Source organism: Pygocentrus nattereri, chromosome 22 (genome assembly GCF_015220715.1).
Source record: "Pygocentrus nattereri isolate fPygNat1 chromosome 22, fPygNat1.pri, whole genome shotgun sequence".
NCBI classification, from domain to species: Eukaryota; Metazoa; Chordata; class Actinopteri; order Characiformes; family Serrasalmidae; genus Pygocentrus; species Pygocentrus nattereri.
Window position 1 is genome coordinate 20,851,363 of NC_051232.1, and position 22,320 is coordinate 20,873,682.

The 22,320-nt window shown below is 38.9% G+C and overlaps 2 protein-coding genes across 2 annotated transcripts in view; both read left to right on the top strand.

Moving 5' to 3' along the window:
- Positions 1-456: 456 nt before the first annotated feature.
- Positions 457-3,185, top strand: LOC108440432 (doublesex- and mab-3-related transcription factor A1-like). Its single transcript, XM_017719293.2, has 2 exons — positions 457-870; positions 1,578-3,185. The coding sequence occupies exons 1-2, from the start codon at positions 588-590 to the stop codon at positions 2,354-2,356; spliced, it is 1,062 nt and encodes a 353-aa protein (XP_017574782.1). The 5' UTR covers positions 457-587; the 3' UTR covers positions 2,357-3,185.
- A 3,315-nt stretch (positions 3,186-6,500) lies between these two features.
- Positions 6,501-22,320, top strand: part of LOC108440425 (glucosidase 2 subunit beta-like) — a 201,774-nt gene continuing 185,954 nt past the window's right edge. The window contains exons 1-6 of the mRNA XM_017719285.2: positions 6,501-6,819; positions 7,094-7,210; positions 11,855-11,950; positions 12,418-12,475; positions 13,304-13,421; positions 17,702-17,831. Of these exons, the coding sequence (XP_017574774.1) occupies positions 6,729-6,819; positions 7,094-7,210; positions 11,855-11,950; positions 12,418-12,475; positions 13,304-13,421; positions 17,702-17,831 (610 nt within the window). The 5' untranslated portion in view covers positions 6,501-6,728. The remainder of the gene's footprint in view (positions 6,820-7,093; positions 7,211-11,854; positions 11,951-12,417; positions 12,476-13,303; positions 13,422-17,701; positions 17,832-22,320) is intronic.

Below are 22,320 nucleotides of genomic sequence, written 5' to 3' on the forward strand. Positions count from 1 at the left end.
ACAGTTTATTTAATAAACCGAAGTTTATTTAGATGTTTTATCAACAAGTATTTTAATCACCAAAGTATGGCGCTTGAACAGGGGTGCTCTATCTTTTGCATACGACTTTGTATTTGTGTGTGTGTGTGTGTGTGTGTGTTTGTGTGTGTGTGTGTGTGTGTGTGTGTGAGTGTGTGTTTGTGTGTGTGTATAGCGACAGAGAGCGACCACCCTCGTGCGTTACTGTGTGTGTGTGTGTGTGTGTGTGTGTGTGTGTGTGTGTGTGTGTGTGTGTGTGTGTGTGTGTGTGTGTGTATAGCGACAGAGAGCGACCACCCTCGTGCGTTACTGTGTGTGTGTGTGTGTGTGTGTGTGTGTGTGTGTGTGTTTGTGTGTGTGTGTGTGTGTGTGTGTGTGTGAGTGTGTGTTTGTGTGTGTGTATAGCGACAGAGAGCGACCACCCTCGTGCGTTACTGTGTGTGTGTGTGTGTGTGTGTGTGTGTGTGGGCGTGTCCTGGCGTAGTGTTTCGCCTCCACCTGCGCTTTAAGAGCTCCGGACCCTGCGTGCGCTTCTCACTCGCGCTCACCCACACACCCCTTCGTGCAGTATGTATGAGTCCGGCCGCTCGCTCTCGCTCCCTCTGCGCGCGCCACTGCTATTGCGCGCTCCCGCAGGTTTGGAACGCGCCTTCCCGCGGACGCCGAAGTGCGCGCGCTGCCGGAACCACGGCGTCCTGTCCGCGCTGAAGGGCCACAAGCGCGCGTGCCGGTGGCGGGATTGCGCGTGCGCGCGCTGCGCTCTGATCGCCGAGAGGCAGAGGGTGATGGCGGCGCAGGTGGCGCTCAGGAGGCAGCAGGAGCAGGAGAGCAAGAGCAGGACGGAGGGATACGGTCAGTGCTGCACTGTTACTGCCCTTTACTCACTCCACACAAACACTCGGACTGCGCTGTTGGAGTGCGCGCTGCTTGATTTAGAGCTTGGCTAATGCGTGAGACTTTTGCATGATGTTTGTTCTGAGACTGTGTGTTTACTTACTCTCGTGCATGCATGCAGTTTCTGTTACTGTAGTTCAAGATGCTGTATTTGTTTTTCTAGCATTGCTGTTTCTGTTACTGTAATGTTGTCAATGCAGTGCATGGTGTTTATTTACTCTAATGCTTAGGCAACTCTACTCTAACTATTGCATGATCATTCTTTGTATGCATGTTTGCTGTAATCCACGCTTTTCATTTACTCTGATACGCTGTTTATTGATCTAATGCATGCTATTTATTTACATTATGAAAGCTGTTCATTCACTCTAATGCATGAGGCTGTTTGCTTATTTACTTCTAATGCATGCAAACATTTACTCTAATCATGCCACGCATGTTGTATATCGACTCCAGTGCATGTTGATTATTTACTTTAATACATTCGGATTACTGACTCCAGTGCTGATTATAAGGACATGCACACAATATCTTGTTCTGTTTTCATTTATTATATCTGTTCTGCTTTTTCTCTCTTCTCTTCTCTTCTCTTCTCTTCTCTTCTCTTCTCTTCTCTTCTCTCAAAGCAGGACAAATCTCTCAATGCTCTCTAATTATCTTTGCAGGTGACCCACTGAACTCATACATGTTTAACGGCTTCCTGATCACGTCCCCGGCAGCCCCGCTGACCTCTCCAGCGTCCAACAGCCCTGTTCTCCCCGGGGAGCCTGTTAAAACGAGTGGGAGCGTGTCTCCCGGCCTCGACCGGCTGTCTGACCGCACCTCCAGCCCTCCATCTCTCACATCTTCTGACCAAGAGTCAGGAAGCGAATGTGAAAAGATAAAAGCTGCCTCTCCTGACCTGCTGAGCCCGGTGGTGTCCAGCAGGGAACGGGACCCGACCCAGATTCTGCTGAAGATTTTTCCTCATCTCAAACCAGACACTGTGGAATCAACACTGAGGTCATGTGCTGGAGACATTGTGAAGGCCATCGAAGCTCTTCTGGCCTCCAAAGATGAAGCACTCACACCACTATCTGAAAGTCCATCTCCTTCCATCACCAGGAACCTTCTGGAATCTCCAGAAAGTTCAGGAACCCTCAGCTCCAGCTCCGCTTTCTCTCCTTTACACACCTCAGCCACTAAAGCGTTGGCCAGCGACAGCGTGTATGGGTTGAGTCCTCGTTTTGGGATCAATCCGCTTCATCTAGCCTACTCTGCTTCATCCACCAGAGGCGCTTTACCCAGTTTTATATCGCCGTATCTTCCTGGACTGCTGCCAGCTTTTCCTCTCCGCACTCCTCTTCATTACTCTTTCCCTGGGATGTCAGGCGAACTGCCCTATCAGGGCAAAGACACTTTCACCGCCACAGGCCTTTACTCCTCTCTCAGCCATGGAAAATAAAGCTGTTATTATTACCATTCTTCTCACAATCAGCCTCTGAATCGAACTGGCCAATTATTAAAGGTGTTAGAAAGGGTCATTTGGAGGGGGGAAATAGTCGAACCACTTTTGGCTTCCTAAAGAAGCTTTCACTGGACGATTCCTTAAAGAACCACTTTTGGAAATGAACCTATTTAAGAACCTCCACATAAAGTAATATTTTTCAAGGATTGTATGTCAGTGCCAAGAATCACAATTCATAGTAGTTACTGATTAAGTCTAAAGCTCATAACGATTCCGTTTGATTGCAGCTCTTTAGAAAACAATTCAATAGACTATAAAATCTCATATGTCTCAGTGATATTATTAGATTCAGGATTATTGTTTTGGGATTAATAAGAACTTTGTAAAATACCATTTTTACGTGTTGAAAAAAGCTAAAGGTTGTTATTTTGGAGGAAAATGAGCACACAAATATGATTATAATATTAGTGCAATATTAATGTTATTATATATTCAATCTTAATGTTCCAAAAATAAATGCAGTTGAATTAGCACCTTCCGATCACTGCATTATTACAGCACTACTGTTTTTATTGGCCAAGTAAGATATTACTCAGAGGTTTTGATCTGTGAGCTACTGATTTACACATGTATTAATGTTCTGCAATTATAAAGCAATAATATGTGTTGTCAACAATGTATAAATGCACCAATATTGCCTTGAAATGTAGCAAACATTGTATTTTTGTACTTTAAATTTTGCTTTCCAGTCTCAGTTTGCCATTGTTATCTTTATATTTTCACATTTCATGAATAAAACATTCACATAAAAAAAAAATGAAATCCAGTCAAATGGCATGTGTTGATTTCTTCATCTGCACCTTGTATCTGTTGTCTTTTCACATAAATGTAGCCTGAAAAGAGTGCTGCGTTAAATGTATTGATTTAAAATCATTTAAATAAAATATAATTTTGATGACGGTCTACATTTGACAGTAATTGCGTTGATGTAATATATGTCATTGACCTTGTAGCATTAAGTTTATGTTGTGGCATTAAAAGGTCAAGGTGAGACTTTGGTAGAGCTTAAGAATATTCAATGGGAAAGCAATTCCAATAAATAATCTAATTTTTCTTTTCTAAATAATAAAATAATTGCTTCTTCCTAGGGAAAGCATTTCATAATGCCATGTCCTTTCCATGTTTGAGACCATCTCTGCTTATCTTGTGGCTTTTGAAATGAAAATATATATAGCAAAACAGCTTTAAAGCCACTTTTCAAAATCAATTTATTATCGTCCTTTGTTCTAGTACCTTTAATTTTTTTTATTTAGTACCTTTTAATTCAAAGCTTTTAACAGTAAGTGAAACAGTTTAGGACCCATAATGTAGTCTCTTGTTCTCTCACAAAACCATTGGTCATCACATTGTATATTATTCATATATACTACATTTAACCCCTTAAATAACCAAGGCCCACTGGTAGGCCCAGCGTTTAATTACACACTTGTATACCCTCAGAATAGCTCAGTTTGCATTGAAGTCTATGTAGTTACTGAATAATAAGCCTGGGATTTAATGGTAGCCCAGTGTAATACTCTGGCTACTTTCATAGTGTTTACTTCCAATAAGGGACTCCCTGCCCCACATCCCCCACATTTACTTAGTTCAAATGTATACAACATTACTTAATTGAAATGTGTTTTCCATATGAGCAAAACATATTATATCAACTCAATTTTTGCCAAAAGTGAGTAAAGTGAAAGAAAAGGCTATGTTGATGTCACATCCCAGGCATATATTGGTTTGCTGGCTTGATAAGGTCAGCCCCACGCTGACTGTATGCCACTGCTGGTCTACCCCTGACCACCCAGATCACTGCCCTGAAGAAAAGGTCTAAACCATTTTTAATCTCCTCAGATTTTTAAATGCAGATAGACTTTTATTTTGGAAAAGACTTTCAAACAACTAAGAGAGAAAAAAAATGGCTAGGCCTAATACAAAATGAATTTGTTGAAAATGTTGCTGACACAGAGCTAAATGAACATTATTATTGAACTAATTTACAAAAGACAATGAAAAAAAAGTTAAAAAATCAGTAAACCGGGCTGTGAGTAGAAATTGAGCCAAGACAAGTGGAATTTTGTCCAGTTTATCTGCTTAAACACCAGCTGGCCGCCCGGAAAACGCTGAGCAAACAGCCATTTGGCCGGCAGCTTAGTCATAGTGGCCCATTAGTCCCTTGTTACTGGATATTTTCTTTATATGGAACCAATGTACAAATCTGTTTTTTTACAGTGTGTGGTCTAAGACCCCACATGACCCTGGAAAACCTCACCTATGCAAAGCACAGCTGCCTTTAGGGCCGTCGCCTGCACTGAATGCAGTTACTGCCATCTTCTGGATGAGGACCAGACAAACAGCCTCAGCCTCAGCCAAGAACATTTACTAAACTTCATGAGTCTCGACAAAGATGGTCAAATATACTCTTAACCCATTCATATCCAACATTTCATTCAGTATGAATGACCCAGAGCTTGTTCTGACTGGTCAAAAGTGTTGACCATTCATGGATGTCTGGTGTCGAAAGTAAAAGTACTGAAAGATTAATTATGGCTCTGATGTCCTGTTATCATTTTTATAGCAAGACTCGCTTCATGAACTCATTTTAGATTTCAGATATTTGACTTTGAAATGTAGTGGAGTGAAAGTAAAAAGTCGCCCAAAATGGAAATACTTAAGTACAGATACAGAAAAAAACTACTTAAGTACAGAAACTAATTACATTTAGTGAGTTACTGTCCAGCAAAATTCGCACCAAAGGACATTTAAAATGTCAAATATGAACATTAATGGGTGAAGAGTCCTAATAATGACCTCAATCAGTCTCTGTGGATGTGCGTTGATTAGCAGCGCGAGACACGTTTGAATTTTGAATTTTAACGGCTTTAACGGACACTAGCCCACTGGCGCCATCTCAGTACAGCTTTGCTCTGGTTCTGAACGCAAACGAACATATAGAAGGAACGAAGATATAAATAAATAAAACACGTTAAAACATTGATAAACGTACTAAAATAACCAACTAATACTTGAGAAGAGAAAATCATTTTGCTGACAGGATTTGGAGGCACTGAAGCTGCAGTACGTTACGTTATCTAGTTAGCCGGCTAAACTAGCTAGTTAACAGGTAGTTAACCTAGAGTTGGCATGCTAGCTAGTTAGCTAACAAACAGGTTATTTCCTCTGCAGTTAATGTTAACGTTAATGTTTGCTAATTATACACCCACCTCTTTGTATAACTTGACAAATACAAATATGTTACACTTTGAAACTGACAGTATTTGGAGCATGCAGTAGTTTTAGTATTTAACTTGGCTTTATTTTTGATAAACAATGTTACAGTCATTAGAAGTCAGCTAACAGGTTAGCTAGCTAGCCTTCTCACTTTTTCAGACATGTATGAGGATATTACAGGATTAAAACTCATCTGTGGGCGCCAGTTTCCAAAACAGAGGTCGGATTAAGGCATAAGGTGAGATACAATTTAATATCATGTTTTAGACGTTTTTATTTCGTAGTCACGCAGTAGCTTACTGTTGGAAAACGGAGAAAAAAAAGACGTGTCATCATTTCTATGGCACTTTTAAAAGCTCAAGCTTCCCTACGGCAGTTCAGGTCATCATCGTCTTTGCATCTGTGGCACATAGTGCTGAAGTTTCAGTCAACTGGTTATTCAAACCGTTGACTATATTTATTAAAACAATAAATATATATTGACCCCATATATTGACCATGGACTGCTTTTGAACGTAAACGTAGAAGATGGAGGGCGTACCAGTTTCTGAATAGGAAGTAGAAAACAAGAAAAGTCACACCGAAAACATAAAACCCCGAAAAATTACACACGTTTCCAGAAATGGGAACGCAGCAAAACTAGCAAGTAAGCAAGCAAGCAAGCAAACAAACAAACAAACAAACAAATAAATAAATGGATAGATAGATAGATAGATAGATAGATCAATAAATAGATAGATAGATAGGTAGATAGATAGATAGATAGATAGGTAGATAAATAAATAAACAAATAAACAAATAAACAAAACTCCGCCCGGCTTGTTAAAGTGTAAAAGCCGCCGACCAATCAGGAGCGGCGCAGCAATCACGTGGTTTTGTTTTGGGGAAGTGTGAAACACGAGCACCGTAAAACACTAATGCAGTGTTTAACCAGAGCCGGTTACACGTTAGTGTGTAAACTTTCTGTTAGATTATTTCTTGTAATCCTTTTCAATTTAGCTGTCTAGCAGAGCACCCTAACGTAACATGCAGGCGATGTTTAGAGGGCATGCAGTCTAAGTCAGAGACATGCTGCTAACTGTAGCCCGCTAACATGGAGCTGCACTTCCAGCTCATTTTGGCTTTCCTGCTTTTTTCCGAGTGTTTTGTAGAGACGAAGAAGATCCGCGGACTTTCCATGTCATGTTAGTACTGTGAAATATTGATTGCTGAATAAAAGATGGGAGCAAGTAGACCAACAAAAGTACTTTTAGCACATTTTTACTGATAGTGAAAGATTAGATTAGTGCCAATGTATGTGTGTATTTATCTCTTAATGGGCACTACATATCTCCAGTCTGATGTACAGCATGACACAGAAACTCATTAACCACCGCACAAAGACAGAAATACAAATTATTTTGATGTGATGTGGACTGACTTGATTAAGCTGACTGTTGTGTCTCTCTGCTTCCACAGACAGAAGGCTGTACAGAGAGAGAAAGTCTTTTCTCTGTATGGACGGCTCCAGGTTGATCCCCTTCAGCCAGGTGAATGACGACTACTGTGACTGCGCTGATGGATCAGATGAACCTGGTGGGTTAATATCTGTCTCAGGTGTTTTCAAGTGTTTACATATTTTGATTTATTTGCAATCCTGCATATGCATTTGTGCACACATGCTCACTTGCATGATCACTACCTATAATATTAGTAACTGTGCAATCCACAAGGTGTTATGATGAGTAATCAAGCAGTCATTTAAATGGAAGCTTAAACATTAAACTAAGAAGTAACAAGTCGTGCACATTATTAAAGTGTTTTTTTGAAAACGTTGGCATCATGTCGTGAACATGACTGCGCCTGTAGCTGTTTTCATTTATTACATATGCAGAGCTCTGTCTGAAATATAACTGATGGCTGGGTTGTTTCTCTGTGCTTGGCCATTTGGAGATGATTTAAGAGTTGATGACTTGTAATTGACTATTGTAATTGACTTTGGCTTTACTTTTTAATCAAGCTCTAGCATGGAGGCATCAAGGTGTACTGCGCTCGGTTCTTTAAATACACCTTGATTGCCATAAAAGCATAATTTAAAGGATATGAGACTTTATGATCAGTAAACAAATCAAGTCCATAATTCAAGAGGGGTGAAAAGCTAGTAAAGGTCAGCAGATGGTGTTTCAGAGAGTGCTGTAGCCATGGGAATGTAAACCTCACGGCAGAAAGAAGCAGGCATTTCCTTTTTCAGGGGTCCAGTACAGTATTTTTCCTCCTTACTCAAAATGTTATATTAGTAGGAAGCATGTAATAATCTTCATACTTGTGCTTCAGCCCAGCATTCATTGGGTACTACACATTGCTTAAAGTGACCTCTTATTTATTTATCATATGAGCTGTGGCGTCTAATTAAAAAATGTTATTAGTATAATTTTAATTACAATGCAGACTCTTGTTGTCTTTTGGGCACATGCACCCCCAAAAAAGTGAGAGAGCATGCCAGTATAATGCTCATACAGCTTGCATTCTGATCATTTTGGAGTTAAAATTTTACAGTTAACAATATGAGGCTGAAGTTTTCTTTCTGTTCATGAGCTTCTTGTTCAAATTTTCCAGTTGTGGTAATGCCTGTTACACCATTTAAGGTGGAAAATTCAAACAAGAAGCGGGCGAATTAGAAGCTGACTTCAGCCTTCTGTTAACAATATAGTCTTCTAGGTGGCTAACAAACAGAAATCTAGGTGTAGGCCGTCTGGAAATCGGATCCCATCAACATGGCCTTAATATATAAATTTGAAGAGAGGGGTCCTAAATAAGAGCCTGGAGCTGGATTTATGAAAAATTTCCTTAAAAATCTGGCTCTAAAGACAAACACTAAGAAGTTCATAAGTATGTTCTTCAATACAGTTTTGAAAGAAAAAAAGAGAATTTATAAAAAGTTTTTTTGAAGAATAACAAACTATCTTTTCAAGAATAGAGTTAACATTGTGAATTGTGAATCTGGCCACTGTCTTAAGAAAGAAGACCTGCGATTGTTCTTCAAAGACAAGAAGTATTTAAGAATATTCTGAAATGCAATACGTAAAAAAAAAAATCAAGATGTTCTCAAATATTATCTTTAGATAATCTTAATTATTTTCTTAAGATTTTCTTTAAAAACTCTTTGTTTCTCATGTATGCTACTTTGCATTTTGCCCTGTAACATAAAGAACGTGAGATACATTTTGACTTTGTATTAATTTTCATTTCTGTTATTTAGTTTAATCCACTCAGGAGCAAAATGGATGGAAAAAAAAAAGAAAAAAAAAAACAAGCAATAAAAGCATTTTAAAAAATAGCAAACAAGAACTAAAGGTAATGGTGAAAGAAATAGCCAACAGGAAAATAATCCTCACTGGAAAAATATGATCATTTTGGACTGACAGTTGAAGATGGGCAGGAGTAGCAGACGCAGCATCTGTGATAAACTTAGATGCTTACATTGTTGACTCCTACAGCCTAAGACAAGTGCGATGTCCTCGGTTAAGAAAATATTTAATCTCATTTTCAAGGAAATAGTTAAGATTCTTCTCAGGTTGTTTGAAGAGTAACAGTTTCTTGTAACCTTTTTCTTAAGAATGGAAAACAAAACCCCACATTTAATTAATTTATTTCTTTAAGACTTTTATGCCAGACATCTATTTATAAGCCAGCTAATCGAATGGAGCCGACGTCAGCTTCAAACTTGCCAGCTTCTTGTTTGTATTTTCCCATTCCACCTTAAATGGTGCAGTAGCTACATCCTGTGCCCGTCCATCCAGGTGGTCATGTTTGATGCAGAAGCTGTCAGTCAGTCCACTGGAGTCCATGCCCACACAGCCCAGACAGAACAGTATAGGGCTACAGAGAAAAAAGAAAATACAAAACACTCCTTTTAATGCTTTAATGCTGGCTTTAGAGTAAAATTTTCAAGGTAATTTAAATATATAACTGTCCTGTTTCTGAAATATTTACTTCTCACAGATTTAAAAATAACACCTGTGCAAAGCCTTAAAGCTTTTTTTAACTAGCAAAAACTGGATTTGGAATCTGTCTGAGTCGTCGAATTACAGAGGTCCAGTGGCCTGCATGTTGGAGTCTACTTTATTTATCGCTGTCCTGTGTTAGAAGACTTCTAAATTTCTGAAGGTTTGCTGTAGATTTGCAGTGCTGTACGTTTCACAGTGTACATGCTCACAATGTTCTTCTTGAGGTGTATGATGTCAAATTTTACGGGCCTTTTTCGCCACCAGCTGGGTTGGCATGCACATACTCAGTGCTGTATTGTACATCAACATTATATATATGACCTGCTATTCGTCCTAGGGTGTATTACAGTTTGTCAGAATGACGACATGGATCATATAAACAATAAAGAGCATTACAGGGCACTTTTAAAGTAAGACAATAGAAACTGTATGATCTCCTAGACTTTCTTTAATGTGTGTATTACTGTTTGTGATGAATGACTGTGTGGATCATTATAGAGCACTTTTTAAATTAAACGGTAGAAGCCAAATCTGCCCTCTACTTTTCCTGAAATGTGTTACAATGTGATAGAATGACTGTATGGAACATATAAACTATAGAGCGTTTGTTGACTAATCACTGCATTTGCATTTAAGTGGCTTTGGCAGTTTTAGGCTACAGTTGCGAGGCTGTTCTTGTTATAGTTCTGGCCTTACTTTAAACCAAGGTGATGATTAGAGTTGTAAGTAAAATTACTGCATATAGCATTTGGTTCACCCAGTACTTACAGCTTAAGGGAAGAGGTAAGTATTTAGTAAATGGTAAGTTCAGCTTTGACTGAGTAATGTGTAAACTTAAACTTAGAAAACACTTATATTTTAAGTAGCCTACGTTTGAATTTACTGTTTTGGCAGATGACAAAACACAGGGCCCATGATTCTGCTGCAAGAAATGCTCTTTGTGGAACACACAGTCAGAAAGTGAGTGAGATTGCCAGCCAGTAGCAGGATGCTACATTATGTACAGCTGGTGTAAACTACTGCTGGAGTACAGTAACTGTCAGCCATTGTCAGTCTTTGCAGCAGTGGTAAAGAGTATATAGGCCGTGCTTAGATGGTTGTTGTAAACAGAATGTCCTACACCCTGTATACCTGTATACCTGTGTGTGTGTGTGTGTGTGTGTGTGTGTGTGTGTGTGTGTGTGCGCGCGCATGCAGATTCACTACAGCAAGGAGAACACAGTGTCATCTTATTGACCATTTCAGCAGCAGCCTACTGGAATTCAATAACATCTGATTTTTTAAGATTTGCAACTAACAGGACAATCTGCTCTTTTGCTGAGTTGGGAGGTAGTTGTGAGTGTGTGTTTACTAGTGTCCTGGAAGACCTCAGTTCAGCATGTTTCAGCAGAGGTTATTGACCTGTGTTTAAGCTGCCACTGCATTGCTTTTCTAATAGATGCAAGCGAGTGGCTAATGAGCGTAAGGCCTTGTCATGTTGCTGTTTTCTGTGTATTGATTAGTGCTCACACAAACACACACACAAACCCACACGCACACACCGTATCTGTTGAGAACAAGCCTGTTCTGTCATTTATTTTAGATAGTGCTGCCTCTGCAAGGACAGTTCAGCCAAAAGCTAACATGGGTAGTCATGAATAGAAGCTATCAAGGCACAACCATGCTAATGGCTGGGATTCATGCCTGAGGTATACAGATCACCGTCCTTTACTTCAGTGTTGAACCAGTTAGCTTTTTCAATTCAGATTCAATTTCTGATGAACAGGATTAGCCAGTACCAGTCTACTCAGGGGTGGACACAGTAGCTTTTGAGTTGCCAAAAGTAGCCAAAATTACTCACAGTCAACACAAAACACATTTATTTAGGCTGTCATTAGTATTTTGACTAATTTCTCTTAGTAAATGTTGAAATTTTGTAACTGAAATGTAAAATGCTGTATAAATAAAAAAAAATTATTATTGAATAAATATTTCCTATTTTTAAATGATCACAAATGTTGCAAAATGAGTTTTTGTCTGCATCAGGTTTTTTTTATGACAGATTGATGTTCTTCTTATGCATTTGTCTCATAATTTCTCACAATAGATCACCTCTTGGTCATCAGGCGCATTTACAGTTGAATCAGGTTCTGAACTTAAGGCACCCAGGCCTTCCATCCTTATTTTACTAACAACTCATTGGGCTTGTGTTTTGTTTACAGTATTGGTAAAATTGTTCTTTTGCTTTTCACAGGTACAGCAGCCTGCCACAATGGACGTTTCTACTGTATGAATCTAGGTTTTCGTCCACATTATATCCCGTCTTCTAGAGTCAATGATGGTATCTGTGGTGAGTCCAACAGTGGACTGTAATCGTTTAAACACTTTATGTTTTACAAATAATATACTTTTTCTGCCTGTCTCATTCAGATGTTATTCATTTCCATTTTGTCCAGACTACTCTTGTTTGATACTAGACTAATTGTAATGTATATAAACTGAACTAGGAAAAGGCTTTGTTCTGTGTTAGTTTTAAAACCACCAGAGGCTGTTTACACCTTGCATCAGCATATGTTTTTGGGATCGAATCATGTTTGGATTTCACTTGTCTGCATAAAAAGCCTTTATCCTGTTCAGTACACCGAGTTCAGCTCATGTATGGCTCACTAATGAGCTGCTGAGTTGAATCAGGTGTGTTAAATCAGGTGAAAACTGCTGTGGCTGTCTAGCACTTGAGTCTTCCACCTTTGCTGTATGTATTGATCTGCTAGTCTTTATGAGTTAAATTCACTAGTAAAGATTTCTGTGTTTCTGCAGACTGCTGTGATGGCTCTGATGAGTTTGCTAGCCGAATACAGTGTTCCAACAAATGCAGGTGAGAAACCCTCACCCTAACCAAGAAACTGGTTGAAGTGGTTGGAAGGTATGCTTGTGTTGCAGACAGATTTGTTTAGTTTTTTTTGTTTGTTTAGGGTGAATGATGTTTTGTCAGAAATTCTATCTTTGCTGTGGATAAAATATGTAGTGATACATAGCTGTACCTCTGCTCTCCAGCAGGGGTCACTGTCTGTCTGCAGTTGATGGTCAGGTCTTTTGCCATAAAGGCAGCGTTAGACTGGAACTGCGTGCAGCTAGATTAGGCCTGCAGAGACATGAACACAATATAGTGTGCTGCAGTGTCTGCCTACACCATTACAGAGAGAGAATGAGAGAGGGGAAGAGAGCAAGATGTATACACTCCCTGTCCAGTAGAAACTCCTGCTTTATAGGTTTACTCTATAGGTGTACAGATTTCAAATTACAGACAAATTACAACCTCATTTGTTGCTGCACATTTCGTCAGCCACCCTCTAGTCCATTTATCATTGCTTAGTTTCTGACCACAAGACCTCTGTTGATGAGATATTATTTGGGTAGTGTGTGTGGCGTTGAGTCAGGCACAGCAGTGTCCACCTAAAAATATCCAGCAAAGAGCTGCTCTGTGGTCTGACCATTGGTATGGGGCTAGAGAATGGTGCGTCAACAGCTGGGTTACAGCAAGGTGGATCCTCCACTGTGGTTTCTAAAAATGGCCAATGAGTATAGATCAACTCAGAATAGCATGGAGAATAAAAGACAGTAAGAGATGAAGTTGGGGTAGAGTCCGAGACAAAGAGAAAGATCTGAAAGAATATGGTTATCATTAGACCTTTTCTCTCTGAAGGATGTTGGGACAAAAAGAGAGGCAGGAACTGGAAGAGAGAATGAAAGCCGTGAACGAGGGATTACACCTGAAGAAGCAATTAATAGAGGAGGGTGCCCTCATCTGGCAGGAGAAACAGGTGAGCTGTGACGTATGACCTTTGAGACCTGTCACTTCTAACCATAACTAAAAGAACTAAAAAAGTGGAGTTGCCCACCTTTATGTTGGTGCCCAAATAACCAAACAGGCTACTAAACAACACATTTATAATGGTTAACCCCTATTGGAGCTGGATTAGTTTTCTTGAATGCAAATAAAAATTCTGTAATGTAATTAGTGAGATTTGATTGGGTGAAGTATCTATATTATTTCACAGATTGCCACAAATAGCCTGGATTGAAAGGTCAAAACCTGGTTGTCTGGGCTGGCAGATTTTCTTGCTAGGTTTTCTTATTTCATTAGCACGGTAATTACAGTCAGACTTTGAAAGCTACACATATACACAGATTCATACTGAATTAAAATCACTTCACAACTGTTATTGTCAGACTACAAAACCATACACTACACTCAAAAATTATTATTGTTAAATAGCACACATTGAAGATGCATACTGGATTAAAATCACTCCACAACTATTACTAAAATATCTTTAGTCAGCTGCGATGGACTGGCGACCTGTCCAGGGTGTATCCTGCCTTCCGCCCGAAGACTGCTGGGATAGGCTCCAGCTCCCCGCCGCGACCCTGACGGAGAAGCGGCTTAGAAAATGGATGGATGGATCTTTAGTCAGACTATAAAAACAGCACTTACTGCAGATTCATACTGGGTTAAAATTACAGGTTACATATGTGTTAATCATTTAAATTGTGTAACCTCCTCAGGTGAAACTAATCCAGCTCTACTAAGTTTTATTTCTGAGGTAAGAGCATAGAGCACACATTTCATTTGTGGGAACTTTGACTAGCTTAGTGTCCTACAGTGCACTTCAGGAAGAACTTAAACAGCTTTTCTTAATTGTGGTTTTTTTGTGTGTGAGGGATTTTAAGGACATCACACGCACACACACACCTACACACCTACACACACCTGTTAGTGTTAGTTGAGTGCTGCAGGGGCTTGCCGCCCTCTCTTGTGCTCTGGTGTGATTGACAGATTGAGACTGAGAGGTGGGACGACCTTTGACCCCGCCCACTGTCCCAGAAGTGTCACTCTGATTGGCTGAACAGGTGTCAGATTGGACCATGTTCTCCAGAGTCCTACCAAACAGTGCAATGTAGTGTTTCTGGGTTACTGAGGTTTTTGGGGTTACCAGGACTTCATGCCTCAGTGGTGTTAGTGCAGTGTTAGCTGGTGATGCTAGCCGACAAAAAAAAATATGTCTCAGAAAAATATTAAAAATACACTGAAATCAATTTATTTTGTGCCTCAAATTAAATTCTGAAGTTACAGAACTCCTTTTATTGCAGCAGTAGGGATGTGTCAAACCTTCAAGGTTGCCTTATGTTTTGTTCAATTTCTAAGCTTCTTTTGAATATCAGTATTTTTATACTGACATTAAACAAGCACCTCAGAAAAGCTTACAGAGTGCACTTTACGCTGAACCTTGCAGCCCCCTTACATTGTTCAGATTCACTTAGCGAAAAACAGACCAATGGAAGTGTACCAAAGTTTATTACTCTATCACTGTACAGATGTTCATTTAAGTCTTAAATATATATGTTTTTTTTTTCTTAGTTAATTTGTTCCATTTTCTCTTGAATACTTATTACTAGTGTTGATATTGCTTATGTACCATATTTTGAGAAAGGAAACGGATTCTAATCTGATATAAACTGATTCTGATTAGAAGTCGCAGTAAAACCATTAGCGTAGTGGTGCGTATACACAGGTAGGATAACCACCTCATGATAGACTGATTTACTGTGTAAATCTGGATGTGTGTATTTTGTGCTTGATTTTCATCACCATCGAGTTATGATTTTATGCTGGAGTTGGATAAATAAGACATGGCTTTTTCCTGATGTTTTGCTCTACTACAACTAGCTAACCTGTGTCTAGCTAATCTGTGGCAGAGATGCGCAAATGGAGTGAACGTTAGCACTGTTGCTTTAAAAAAGACGCTTCATAAACGTGTTGTGTAAGGTGGCCATTCATACCAACAGCATGTTTCAGCCCCACAAATCAATTTAAAGGGTCATCTTTTTAGTGTCATGATTACATTATCGGCCTCTCCAAAGTGTTAAAAAGTGGTGAAATTGCATTTATGATGTACTGGCACATACATTAGCATGGGTGTTACCTGCCCTATCTAGACTCTACTATTCCATGGAATAAAACTACTCAACTCCTATGATAGTCACGAAGCCAAAATGCTGAGCAACATGACTGATCCAGTTTCCATTGCCAATGAACATCTATGTCGACACCTGTTGATCCAGCATTTCTTCTTAAGGCAAGGGTATCAATAGGGAGTATGTAAGATAAGATAAGATAATTCTTTATTAGTCACACAGTGGGGAAATTCACAGTATTACAGCAGCAGCAGAGTAACAGGAGTAAGGCACTCAGTAATAGAAATATAAATATGTTATATATATATATATATATATATATATATATATATATATATATATATATATATATATATATATATATATATAGATATATATATATATATATATAATATAAATATAAATATAAATGTTCCCCCTTTGCTGCAGTAACAGACTTACTCTTCTGGAAAGACATTATAGTAGATGTTGGAACATTATTATGAAAATTTGATTGCATTCAGCTGCAAGAGCATTAGTGAGGGCAAGTTGGATGATTAGTTCTGCATCACTTCAACTCAACCCAAAGGAATTGGCTGGAGCTCTATCAGTCCACAATCCAGTGCTGGGGGGCTTCATACCCTTCTAGCCCATGTTTGGCATTGGACATGGTGGCTCATGTGTGGCACCTTCAGAGTGTTTCATTCCGTGGAGATTATAATAACTGTGCGCAATTAAATGTCTGTGTCAGCAGTAGTGAATTCACTTCAGTGTTGGCAGTGGTAAATGAGTGAATTTAGGTACTATTGAGGGCTGACAGGGGAGACCGAAAAGCAATGTGGAGCAAATAAGTACTGTTTTAATTATTAATTGAGTTTGATATAATAGACAATATCGAAAACAGACTAGGACAAAATGGAGAGAGGGTGATGAAAGAGAAAGAGAGCGCAGGAGAATCAGTGAAGTAAAACAAGCAGGAGTGAAAGAGAGAAAGTCTGGCTATCTGAAAATGAGTCTTATAAATCTCTTTAGCAGGGTTTGGGGAAAAGCTTGGTGCGTTTCTGTTTCTGCCCCAGAAAGCCAGTCATGCTTAGCCAAACCCACACTGATAGAATCCATCATTGCATTATGGGTAAATTCTCCCTGGGAAATTGGAAGGCAATGCGGTATACCTACACACACACACACACACACACACACACACACACGCACACACGGTTTTGGTTTTTTTTTCTTAGTAATTGTGCTAGCAGATGTGGAATATAGACCATAGTTCTGTGTAGTTGTTTGTCATTGCTCTGATGTGGTTTGATGGAAGTGATTTATAATGGCAAATCCAGTCCCTGAACACTCATAAAACTGCCTGGACTCTTATGCATCCATGCCCTCATTTCATCAATACATAACCTATTTTTGTGGTCTCCGTCTGAGGGACCCGGGCTGTTAAGGCATTAATACACATATGGGCTTGGCAATATTTTTCTGTTCATGAGCGTCAGAGCTATACCTGTCAACATTGATGCATCTTTTGTTACTGTCTAACTGTTTATAAGCCTATGATGATAAAATGTTATAATAAACCAATAATCATATGGAAGTACACAGTGTTCTAATAACATGCTAGGGCTGCACTGATTTGCCAAACAGCAGTATTATAGGTATTATTGCTACATAACTACAGTAGCCAAACACCATGCAAAGTACTGAAAACACTAGTGAATCAATAAAGATTGACCTGCAATATTTTTTACCAAAAAAAAGTTTTTGGATTAAGTGAATAATTCATAAAAACCACCACAGCAACTGTTGTGGATCTGTGATTAGTATGGATGCTCTCAGCACATTAAACAACCCACTGGGATTAGTTAGAGGGCACATTTACTTACTGTGATATCTGCAATATCAGCATTGTAAAAGCTGATGTCATGGTATTAGATAACAAACATTATGGTATTCGGTTTGATTATTACATTTGTGCAAATTCATTTTCATATCTATGTGATTTCAGCATACACTTATAGTTTCCAAATGCAATTTTTCTCAGAGTATACAGAGAGAATGTGGTAGTCTGAAGCTGGACTTAGTAGTATAAAAATGCTTTTTCTCTGAGTTAAATGTAAACTGTGGATTTTTTCCTTTTATTTAGACACAGCTTAGCCAGCTCCAGAAGGTGGCTGAGGACCTGAAGATTAAGGTGGAGGACTACAGGAAGAGAAAGCTGAGAGCTGAGGCTGAAAAAGAGCACTTGGAGAAAGCAATTAAGCCTGACAATAACAGTGAGCGTAATACACACACAACACCTACCTGTTGTCTCAAAACCCTGCCCACTTAGAGCTGGGCGATATGGCAAAAAATGTTATCACAATAAACAAAATTAATATCGTTCGATATCGATACATATCGCAAGAAATGTCAATTCATTATTTCTTTCAAATTTGACAGCTGATTTTTGCTCCTGGGTGATTAATTGCTGTTTTAAACTAACCTTTAAGGTCATTACAGACAATCACTCACCAGATAGTGGAGCATTTCACAAATTTGTCATGGGACAGTCGGGGAAAGTGTCTGGTGAACTGTAAAAGCACGGCCGCAGTTTTTGTAATAGTCATAATTTAAGTATTATGCACTGTCTGGTGACGAGTGCTGGGCTATCCCTTTACAAATGCTAAACAAGTGGACAACAACAGAGCTAAATGGGTAGTTTCTCAACAACGTCAACGTTAGTACGAACAGCAAACATTAGCTGCATCGGCACGTCAGTGATGGATCACACCGTCTTAGTGCCATCAGTCCTAACGCAGCCATGTCAGAGCACATCACTGTATTCAGACACCAGCTGAACCACAATATATCAACACCAGACAGACAGAGTCCTTGTTTCTCTCTAATCGTCGAAAAACTCGGAAGTATGAGAATAGAGTAGTGTCGCTTTCCTTTCAGTAGAAAACGCCACCAGGGCTTTTGCCAAACTTGGAAGTGTGATGGTGTATTATATCGAAAATATATCAAACATATCTTGTCGCTCTATCGAGGAAAAGTTATATCGCGATAATTATTTTTATCGTTTTAGCGCCCGGCCCTATGCCCGCTTTATTTATTTATTTCTCTGTCCTTTACACCAGCTGTCCTTTACATTTCATGATGAATGGACCAATAGAAAGTATTTTATTTTTTTCAGACGAACGGTAATTGACTGTTTACTTATCCAGCTCTAGGTTACTTTAACATTATTTCATTAATAAATAATCAGAGTTGATTCTGAATGTGGCATTTGTCCCTATAGTCTATTGCCATTGTTTCATAAAGAGTAAAGATGCGTCATTGTCCTTAAGCAGGCCTTCAGGAGCCTAGAAATCACAGGAGACCAGTCATAGTCAAAACAAGAGGTATGGTAAAGTCTGCTGTTTGACACATTTTAAGAAGAGAAGAACAAGAATACACTGGGGTACTTAACAGCAGCAGAACATTTTCAATCATGAAAAATGAAAAAAACTCGTTGAACCTTGAAGAAAGAAACTTACTTTTAGCTGTTAAGCAAGATGCAAGCTAGAGATGAGCAGATCATTTTTTTTCATGGCTGGTTCAGACTTCTTTGCAGCCAGTCTTTTATTACTCAAAACCTTTTGAAAACAACAGGCAACAAGCAACAAAGACAATGACATTGTATGCGCTCTGAATGGACATGCATGCAGTGCATTTCAGTGTAGTGTGCATGTGCTTAGCTGGGTCACCTACTTAACATAACATCATAATACAGATTGACCAAAACAAAAATTAATTGCCTGACAGGAGCTTTGATAATAGCGAAAAACAGCCAAATCCAATTTTGACCGATAACAATCGTGCATCCTTCATGTAAACCTCCAGAGCAGAAAAGGCAGGTTATATTTTGCTTAAAAATAAATAAACACCTGATCCTCATCTTTGTTTTTACTGCAAAACTGCTCCAAAAAACAGCCTAGAAAATGTTACTAATCTTGTCCAAACTGAACTGTCCAAATTGTGCCAGTCACTCATCTGCAGTAGTTCCTAGTTTTTGTTGTTGTAATGGTTTTCATGTGTTTTTAAGGTGGATATTACTCATTGTGCGTTTAATTATTGTGGTTAAAACACACACACACACACACACACACACACACACACACTTCTATCCGATGTGACCCATAGTCAGTAGTTTTCACAGACGGTCAAAAAAAATTGTTCAAATATTGTTTGAGTTACCTATGTCTATTTGACAAGCTCAGTGTTGGGTTGTATGTGTCATTTTTAATTAGGGTGTGAAAAGCAACAACACCACCTTTTGCTAATCACAGGTGTTGTTATAATTCCTTGATTAAATCTGGATAGTGGAGCCTCTGTATAATTTACGTGATTCTTTTCACAAAGAAAAGGTGACCTGAATAAACCTGACCATCTATTTTCAGTGGAACAAAGTGCAGACTGTTGGTCTTGCAGCAGTATATTGGAGCAGGACCACTTTTCTGTTCTCATACTGATATCAGGTGTTTAGTTATCTGAGCTGATAATTATTTCTTTAAAACCTGTTCATATTTAATTGAAACTCTTTAGTTGTCCTTGCAAACAACCCTTGTCTACAACCCTGACTGAACCAATAGATGGACCAAAGAAAAAAATAGCAAACATGACTTATACATGTGGTATGCCTGTTGTGTAGCAGCTAGTGCCGTTCAAGTGTTGTACTGACTATATTCTCATTATGTTTATGTAAGGCTACATGTGGCTACTGTTACCATGTAACCTACTTTACTTCACTTTATATTATGGAACAAGCAAGTGTGTGGTGTTCCAGACTAGATTTGTTACAGAAATAGATCGGATTAGTTTTTCCTCTGCCTGTATCTGGTCCAGCATTTCATCCTGACGTTGATTAGATACTGAAACTGGATATCAGAATGGTGGTGTCTGTAGATAATGGGGCTTTCATACAACTTAACACAGTTTTTACTACTATTTATTATACCCATGATAGTTCAGTACGCACATGTGAACCACTATGTTACAGTATGCCTGTTATTTTCTTATAATTTCCAAAACATGCTTATTATGCTGCAGACAACATGCACATAGTACATTCAGATCCACAAAAAATCTCTGGGGCCTATCAGAATTTCCCTGGAGCCTGTCAGTGCTTTGTATGCAAATATAAGAAGAGAAGGGAAACTAAAAACAAATAATCCCTCAGCTCCAAAATGACAGTGGCGAGTGCTAGCGAGATAAAGAGATGTCCACCACACACCAGACTTTCTTCTTCATTTATCATTAAAATTTGCATCCTAGATCTACTTTCTATTCTAACTGATTTAATTGACATGTTTCATGAAAATCACATTAAATACTGTAAAATCCTCTAAAAATACAGCATGTATCACTATAGCAGAGTTGCTCTGGGAATTTGATGTTGATACCTGTGGGACACCATGAAATCTTATAATGGTACAACTTATCGGGACACTTCAACTTAACAGAACAGGCTGAGAATATTACTCAGATGGTATGTAGCACTCTGGACTCCAGCAGTTGTTTTATTTACTTTGAATGCTACTGTTTTACAGTTAATCATTCAGTATGTACTTGAAAACTAACGCTGAATATTACTGGATTAGGCATTAGCTCGTTCACTTGGCTAACCCGAGATGGTTATCAAAACAGCAGCATTGTCATGTTGTATATTTTAGTGTGATTTTTGACACGTGCACAAACAGAGCACAGGGAGCTTAAGCCTCCGCTCTTTTGTCCTCAGACTGTACAAGTGCCCTTTGTTGTATATAATAGCTTTTATATGGTTGTTCCTCAAGATCTCTCATCTCATTGCTCTTGTATTACTCTACTTCTGTGGTCCTGAGTGGCTGGGAGATTTCACTTGTCGTTGATGTACATATCACAGCTAAACATCGGAAGTAATGTGCTAATAACTAAACCAAGTTTTTATTATATTAAGAGAAATAGAGATTCATGCAAAACTATGTGGTGCTCCTAAGTAGAAATTTACCAACATTGCAGGCTGGAGATTCCAGTCTCTGCTTAGGTGGTTTTGCTAATATTTTCGTCTGTATTGGGAAAAAAAACAAAACATTTTGTTCACATTCATTTTGCCCTTTTGTTTTCTTGAGCATCATCCCAATATCCAAATCATACTGAACCAGGAACAGGAACACTCAGGCCTGGGTTCATGCATATATTTCAAACTGTAGCTCTGTGTCCTTCAGGGTAAGGTTGTCATGGTAGCTGAGGCCACATTATACTGACTGTGTTTGCTTGTTTGGCATTCGTAGCAAAATGCTCTACGTTCTTCATTAGAACGTTTTTGAATGTGTTAATGCTTCATATAATGAACATGGCTTGACCATAACAATGTAAATGACCACTTTTAGAAAACTCTTGTAACTCCACTTTGCTTGCATACAATTAGAAACTGTAGCCCTTCAGTTGTTGCGGGGTTAGCATTAGCCATCGTCTAGTCCTTCATCAGTGTACAGTTTCTGACCACAGAGCTGCTCTTGGATGGATATTTTTGGGTGGTGGACCACTCTTGCCACCTGGCAATGGCACACGTGTGTGAAAACCCCAATGTTCATATTAGGTTCACATCCATACACGCTCAGTCACCATCTCCAGATCTTCTTGATGTGAGTTTGATTATCTATACCAGTTTCTTCAGGTCTGGAATAAATGTCCCTTTACAAACTGAAGAAGGCTGTTCATTCAGTTCCCTCCAGGCTGCTGATGGATTTCAGAAGGATATAT